Source organism: Penaeus japonicus, unplaced genomic scaffold (assembly GCF_977035675.1).
Source record: "Penaeus japonicus unplaced genomic scaffold, GWHDUDI00000001_assembly GWHDUDI00000010, whole genome shotgun sequence".
Classification (NCBI taxonomy): domain Eukaryota; kingdom Metazoa; phylum Arthropoda; class Malacostraca; order Decapoda; family Penaeidae; genus Penaeus; species Penaeus japonicus.
The window spans coordinates 30,567,549-30,575,048 of NW_028234412.1; the positions used below are offsets into that span (position 1 = coordinate 30,567,549).

The 7,500-nt window shown below is 45.8% G+C and overlaps 2 protein-coding genes across 3 annotated transcripts in view; one reads left to right on the forward strand and one right to left on the reverse strand.

Moving 5' to 3' along the window:
• The window catches only part of lsn (vacuolar-sorting protein SNF8), a 45,222-nt gene that overhangs the window by 19,025 nt on the left and 18,697 nt on the right, over positions 1 to 7,500 (reverse strand). The window lies entirely within an intron of this gene.
• The window catches only part of LOC122248203 (uncharacterized), a 12,825-nt gene continuing 11,712 nt past the window's right edge, over positions 6,388 to 7,500 (forward strand). Inside the window, exon 1 of the mRNA XM_043008071.2 lies at positions 6,388 to 6,528. Coding sequence (XP_042864005.2) covers positions 6,486 to 6,528 — 43 coding nt within the window. The 5' untranslated portion in view covers positions 6,388 to 6,485. The remainder of the gene's footprint in view (positions 6,529 to 7,500) is intronic.

The following is a 7,500-nucleotide window of genomic DNA, read 5'->3' on the forward strand; positions in this document are numbered from 1 at the left end:
CCTCGTGTCGCTTTTCTGGAGGAGTAACACGTGAGTCTGTTTACCCGCGAGTGAATGGCCAAGCGTCGCTCTCCGAAACGTATTCGAGACGCCAGGTGGTCGGGCTGGGGTGGGGTAGGGGTGGGGGGTAGGGGTAGGGGGGGCACTGTTTAGGGTTGGTTGGAGGATCCCGAACGCGAAGGCACATTAGGAAGGCTCCGATTTATATAAAAAAAGGAAAAAAAAAAAAAATAATAATAATAAAAAATAAAAAATAAATAAAATAAGGAGCGTGAGGAGGCTTCCTTATATTCTGTTTACTTTTTTTCTTACATAAAGTATGGCTTGAAGGTTCTTTTAGTACGGAAATGCCCAAATTGAAGGGACAAAACGCCACGCCTGGGCACTCTGGTATGATAGTCAGGGTGTAAATGTCCTTTCGAAAAGCGTCTGATGTTTTTTTTAAAAAGCGCACTGCCCTTCTGGTCCGCTCACTGCAGCAACGGGAGGATTGATCCCGAGGGCGTGGCTATCCTCACAGCCGGCGAGGAGCGAGGGGCGCACACGCTCTCAACACAACAACCCCCTCCCCCCCCGCCCCCCCTCTCCCACAACACACTTCTTCCCCCCCCCCCCCAGACAACCACAAATTAACTCCTAGTCTAATATAGGATCCGTCGAGACATAGTTCGCTTTTTTTTGCGGTTTCCGGCGGTGTAAGGTGAGAGGAGTAAAAGGCCCACCTCGAGGGGGTTTAGACAACGGCCGCGACGGGGTTCTCGGGGTTGTCGCCGCCGCGGGGGGCATGAGTCTGTCTCCCCGTCCTCCGGTTCAGGGACGAGAACTTCCGTAATCCCAGACGTGTGTTTAGTGTTCAAGCGGTTGAGGCGCTTATGTCTGGATTCGTCTAGGTCCCAAAAACACTGAAGTCTGACTTCTTTTGAGTCCAAGAGACTGGGGTATTTAAATGTCTGAGCTTCTTTTGAGTCTAGAACTAATTAAAAAATTAGTTTACAGAAGTGTCACCGTTCAATAAACTTTTCTGTGTTTAATGTATTTTCTGCCATTTTTCGACGCGATTGACAAAAAAAAAAAAAAAAAAAAAAAAAAAAAAAAAAAAAAAAAATAAAAAAAATTTCTTGTAAAATGAAAAAAACAACAACAATAAACTGTGGTACATATTTACCGCCAATTTTGTCACTTCAGAGTGCACTGTTACTCAAAGCTATGTACCTCAATCTTTTTGGCAGAGCTTTCCCTCTGGTTAACCTCAATTGCAAACACATTCTCAACAATGCTCTCTGTACGTCTACCTTTCTAAACTCCAAAAGTACATGTGGACTTAAATAATTAAATACCACAAATCATTCTAAAGAATGTGTAAGTGTATGCAGCATCCGGAGTCTATCATTAATTATCTGGACACCATTAAAATATCTACTTACCAAGTTCATTTCCCATATTATACAAAGACAAACAAATAAAAACAAATACATTTATACAACGTTTAAATTATATCATAAGAAGCGCTCTGTTGGGGGCGGCTTTCGCTAGGATTTTCCTCTTACTTGCGTATACATGTACGCACAAACATAAACACACAGAGAGAGAGAGAGAGAGAGAGAGAGAGAGAGAGAGAGAAATAGAGAGAGAGAGAGAGAGAGAGAGAGAGAGAGAGAGAGAGAGAGAGAGAGAGAGAGAGAGAAAGAGGAAGAGATAGAGAGAATGAGAAAGAGGCAGAAAGAGAAAAAAAGAGAAATATAGAGAAAGAGGAAGAGATAGAGAGAATGAGAAAGAGACAGAAAGAGACAAAAAGAGAAATAGAGAGAAAGAGGAAGAGAGAGCGAAAGAGAGCGAAAGAGAAAGAAAAAGAGAGAACATAGAGATAGAAAGGGAAAGAGAAAGAATGAGAATGAAAGAGAAAAAAAAGAAAAAGAAATAGAGAGAAAGAGGAAGAGATAGAGAGAATGAGAAAGAGAGAGAGAGAGAGAGAAAGAAAGAGCGAGAGAAAGCGAGAGCAAAGAAAAGAAAGACACAGTCCTTACCGCCATGCACGAGACACACCGCCAGGCGAGCAGCCGAGCCCAATCAGCCAAGCCCAATCAATCCCGTGTCTCCCTCCGGCGCAGCTAGGCACCAAGGGCCGCCCGACCTCCTGGAGGGGTTCCAGACGGCCTCGCGGGTTCCTCGTAAGGATGCGGCCGCTTCTCGGTAGCACACGCGGATCCTTACTCCTCCTCCCCCTCCCCCCCTCCTCATCCCGACCCACCCACCCACCCAGGGACATTCCCGTCCCATCCCCCCACTCCCAGCCACCACAGAGTCACCGCACATCACCCTACAGACACCCTCCTCCCTCCCTTACCCCCTCCATTCTCCCCTCCTCCCACCCCCCTCTCTCCTCCCTCTACTCCCTCCCTCCCTCCGCCTCTCTACCTGCTGTGCCCTGGTAGTAGTGGTAGTAGTATAAGTAGTGGAGGTAGTAGTAATAGTAGTAGAAGTAGTAGTAATGGTAGAGGAGGAAGATGAAGAAGTAGTAATGGTGGTAGAAGTAGTAGTAGTAGTAGTAGTAGTAGTAATGGTAATAGTAGTAGTAGTATTGGTAGTAGTAGTAGTAGTAGTAATGGTAATAGTAGTAGTAGTAATGGTAGTAGTAGTAGTAGTAGTAATGGTAATAGTAGTAGTAGTAATGGTAGTAGTAGTAGTAGTAGAAATGGTAATAGTAGTAGTAGTATTGGTAGTAGTAGTAGTAGTAGTAATGGTAATAGTAGTAGTAGTAATGGTAGTAGTAGTAGTAGTAGTAATGGTAATAGTAGTAGTAGTAATGGTAGTAGTAGTAGTAGTAGTAGTAGTAGTAGTAGTAGTAGTAGTAGTAGTAGAAGTAGCAGTAGAAGAAGAAGTAATAGGAATAACAATATCAATAACAATAGTGATGGTAAAGACGAAAAGTTGGAAATAGATAACAACATTAATACCGAAATTAGGTCAAATTCCCACTTCTTGTCTACGTCCATAACCTAAAAAACAAACAGCGAGGGAAAAACAAGAAAGCCAACCTCACAACCCTCACACCCTACACCTGCCCATCCCCAACAGCATTGCAAAGACAGACGCTTTTCCCATCGGCCATGTTTTGTTTTCCACGCTCCACAATCCCGTCAAATCTGAAAAGCTAATCCCAAGGTTTTTCTTCCTCTTCGACTTCCGGTGGCGACACGAGAGAATATCCCCAGGAATGCGATCTATTACACTCTCCTGGAATGAGAGAATGAGTGAATGAATGAGTGAATGAATGGTTGAAGGACTGCTTTTATGAATGGGTTCTACAACTCGTACTCAACGCGGCGCCTTTCACCAAGAGATTCTGGGAACCGCTTTCCAGCCCGCGTGCCTGGAGCTTCGTAAACTGGGCAGGGAGAATTCGTAGCGACACGTGGGTGGAAAGTATGAATGAAATTGGGTCTTTCCACAATGCAAGATATGTCATTGACGTTTTCATATTTTGTGTCTTGCTGATGACGCTGGGATATCGATTACTCGTCTAGTCAAAAGGTGTTCTGCAGTTTTGCACCTCAGAGCGCAGCATAGTAGCATCAATAAACAGAAGGCCTCCAGACTGGCTTTCCTTCCTCACACTTTGCTCATATTACTGGCATTTACAATCATGATTGGGTACCAGCATTTACTACCATCAAACTAGCAGCATTTACTACCAACATTCACAACCACCACCTACTTCCAGCATTTACAACCACCACTTATACAGCTTTTACAACCACCACTCGCTTCCAACATTTACAACCACAACTCGCTTCCAACATTTACAACCACTACTCACTGCCCTCATTTACAACCACTAGTCACTGCCAACATTCCCTGCCACCACTCACTTCCAACATTAACAACCACCACTCACCACCAGCATTCACAACAACCACTTACTACCAGCATATAATACCAACAACCAGCATTCCCTACCACTGCTAACTGGTCCTGCACTCCCCATCCTGCATTCCTCGCCGCCTTCAGGGTTCCTCCGCCTCGCCACATCCACAGCAAAAATCAAGCAATCCTCAGGAGGCATTGTGTGACACTTCAATGCGGAAAGGATTATACGTCATGTCGAGACCACGATGTGCGTCTCTCCATACACACGCACAAACATACATACATGCATACATACACAGATACATACAGGAAAACATGCATACATACATAGACACAAACATACATACATGCATACATACACAGATACATACAGGAAAACATGCATACATACAGACACATACAGGAAAACATGCATACATACAGACACATACAGGAAAACATGCATACATACATAGACACAAACACACATACATGCATACATACATAGACGCATACAGGAAAACATGCATACACAAACATGCAAAAAAAATCGCAAAACTTATGCAGACACACACACACATCACAAATACCTGCACCATACTGTCACGATATAATTCGATGCCGCTGGGTCATTTCTGCAGCTGTTCCTGCTGTTATTCATATTTTCGTGGTGATTAACTTTCACAAAAAAAAAACTTTAATCATCTAAGGAATTTCTCTGTTGTCACACACACGCAAGCATAAACACAGAAAGACAGAGAGAAAGAGAAAGAGGGAGAGGGGGGAGAAGGAGAGAGAGAGAGAGAGAGAGAGAGAGAGAGAGAGAGAGAGAGAGAGAGAGAGAGAGAGAGAGAGAGAGAGAGGAGGGAGGAGGAGAGGAGAGGAGGAGGGAGAGGAGGAGGAAGAGGAGAGAGAGAGAAAGAGAGAGAGAGAGAGAGAGAGAGAGAGAGAGAGAGAGAGAGAGAGAGAGAGAGAGAGAGAGAGAGAGAAAGGGAGAAACACAGAGAGAGAAGAGAGAAAAAGCCAAAGACAAATAGAGAAGGGAAGAGCCCAAGAGAGAAAAAAAAGAAAGGCTAAGAAAAAAGCATTAATCAAACCGAATGCCAAGAGACGAGGCATGAGGCTCTTAAGGGAAAGACAGCCTACTCCCCCCCTCCCCCCTCCCCCCACCCCCTTCGCCCTCGCACGAAGGTCACACGGCAAACGAAACGGCAAAGACAGTCGAGTCTGAAGGCACGTGACAGTCATGCAAACCTCCAGGATATGCATGCAAGCTGGCAACACTAAAAAATGCACATCAATTCGTCAAGAATAACGTCTCAATTAGTGCTGGTTATCAACCAAGCTACTGCCAATCAACACAGCGTGGCAATTGATCTCGATAAAAATATTGACAGAGCTGATTCAACAGTTCAAAATAACAGATCGCACACTCCCCGTTTTACTTCGCGTCTTCATAGCTTTGCCTTGCTGTTTGTTCTCTCCGTAAACACGGACATTAAAGCAAAGCGTGTTAAGAAAATTAACGTTCCACATTCACTCTGGGGAAATGATATACACAAACTCACCGATAAAAACAAACACACACGAAAGCGCTGCGGCATCTGTAAACACTTCTCTTAAACAGTTCTACTCGAAAACATTTTTCTCCCGGCCGGAAATACATTCAAGACAACATATCGTTCACTCTGTCGCATGCGAGGTTGTCATAATTCACTTGGCCAATACATAGCAACAATGGCCATTGGGAGGACAGCGACGGCATTCGCTATCGCTGTTAACGCTCCACTATCGTCCTGGAGCGTGACGTCACAGCTCCTTCCCTCCTCTTTCATCTCGGCAAACAGAAAACGAGCGCCGTGAGCCACAGGAAATTCCAGGAACCTCGGCGGTGACTCACTCCGCGCGCCTCGAAAGTGAGCGTAAAGTTCCGCGATTTCGTCCGGTTTCATAATTCAAGGGACGACGGGTCGATTACTCGGGCTGGTATAATACTCGACAATCGTTCCTTTAATCGCAAATGACGTCCTTACGTTGATTAAATAGTATGCATTCATATCCCTCACACATGGAGATAAAAGAACACCATACAACGTAGCACAAAGAAGAGGAACTATTATTGTGAGCGAAGTTTCCCAGCGTAGCATCAGGCCGGAGCAGGGAGCAAGCGAGGGCAGGGAAGCGAGTAGGGCGGGCCCGACGGCTCATCAGTCCACAATCGGACGTGATACTGTGAGGACCTAGGTGTCGGTGCCGGGATCGGGAACTTTTGTGAGTGGCTGGTGATACTCGAGAGGAACAGCTGCAATAACGTACCTGATATTAATGATCTGATCTTAAATAAATAAAAAAACACTGAGAGGAATCTTGCAAAAAAAAAAACAAATAGTGGTAAATTAATGGCAGACGTGCTTCCGAAGAACAGAAGAGACAGCAAGTTGCATCCCCAGGAAAGCCCTCAGAGACGGAAACGTCTGTTAGGTGATGACCAACCACTTGATCACACCGTAACCACCCTCGCACGCGCCCAGCCGCACCGCACGCGCCGCAGACCAGTACAAAGTGACCCAAGTGCCGGGAAAAGTGTGCAGCAACCGTGAAGTACAAAGCGCAGTAGAAGTACAAAAAGAGCGAAACAAATGAAGATGAGAGTCAGCAACAGCATCCACTTCACACTAGTCGGTGAGTACGCAACCAACAAAATAACGCTATTGTTGTTGTTTTTGTTGTTGTTTCTAGGTAGCAATGGGAGGCGGTCATGGAACTGCTCATCAGATGTTTCTATGATGGCGTAGTTTATCTTCTTAAAAACAAACAAACAGACAAACCAAAGAACTAACTCTGGTAAAGACAGAACAGCGAAGGAGATGGACATGAGTATAATTGAAGATGCCCTGTAAATTGCGACTGATATTATCATAACATCATAAAATCATAAAACAGTCAATAAAACAATAATATCCCCAATCTCGTCCAAAGTGGAGATGCAAAGAAAGAAATCATGATGTCACAAGACCGTAGACGTTGCTAAGATGATGCAAACCCTCGGCAGCTGCTAAGTCCACATACCATGAGGTCAGTCTCACAGGTGGCACAGTCCACATACCATGAGGTCAGTCTCGCAGACATGCAGCGGGCAGGGAGGGAGGCCACGGAGGGAGAGACAACGCTTGACCTATGACCCTGAAGTGACGTCAAGCCACCCAACCCACACGGCGCCCTACGACCCTGAGGCGATTCAGGGACACACTCGAGACGCGGCCAGAACGGCTTTTGAAGGGGTGATGACAGCCGAGGTTTTATCGGGAGGGAGGGAGGGAGGGAGGAAGGGAGGGAGGGAGGAAGGGAGGGAGGGAGGAAGGGGGAGTAAAGGGAGGGGGAGGAGGAGGAAGGCGAGGGAGAGGATGAAGCAGAGGAGGAAAAAGCAGAGGAGGAGGAGAAGGGGGAGGGAGGGAGGGAGGGAGGGAGGGAGGGAGGGAGGGAGGGAGAGAGAGAGAGAGAGAGAGAGAGAGAGAGAGAGAGAGAGAGAGAGAGAGAGAGAGAGAGAGAGAGAGAGAGAGAGAGAGAGAGAGAGAGAGAGAGAGAGAGAGAGAGACGGAGTCCTTGTACACATTCTTTAGATACCATAACCAAAAGGAAACAAGGTACAAGAAC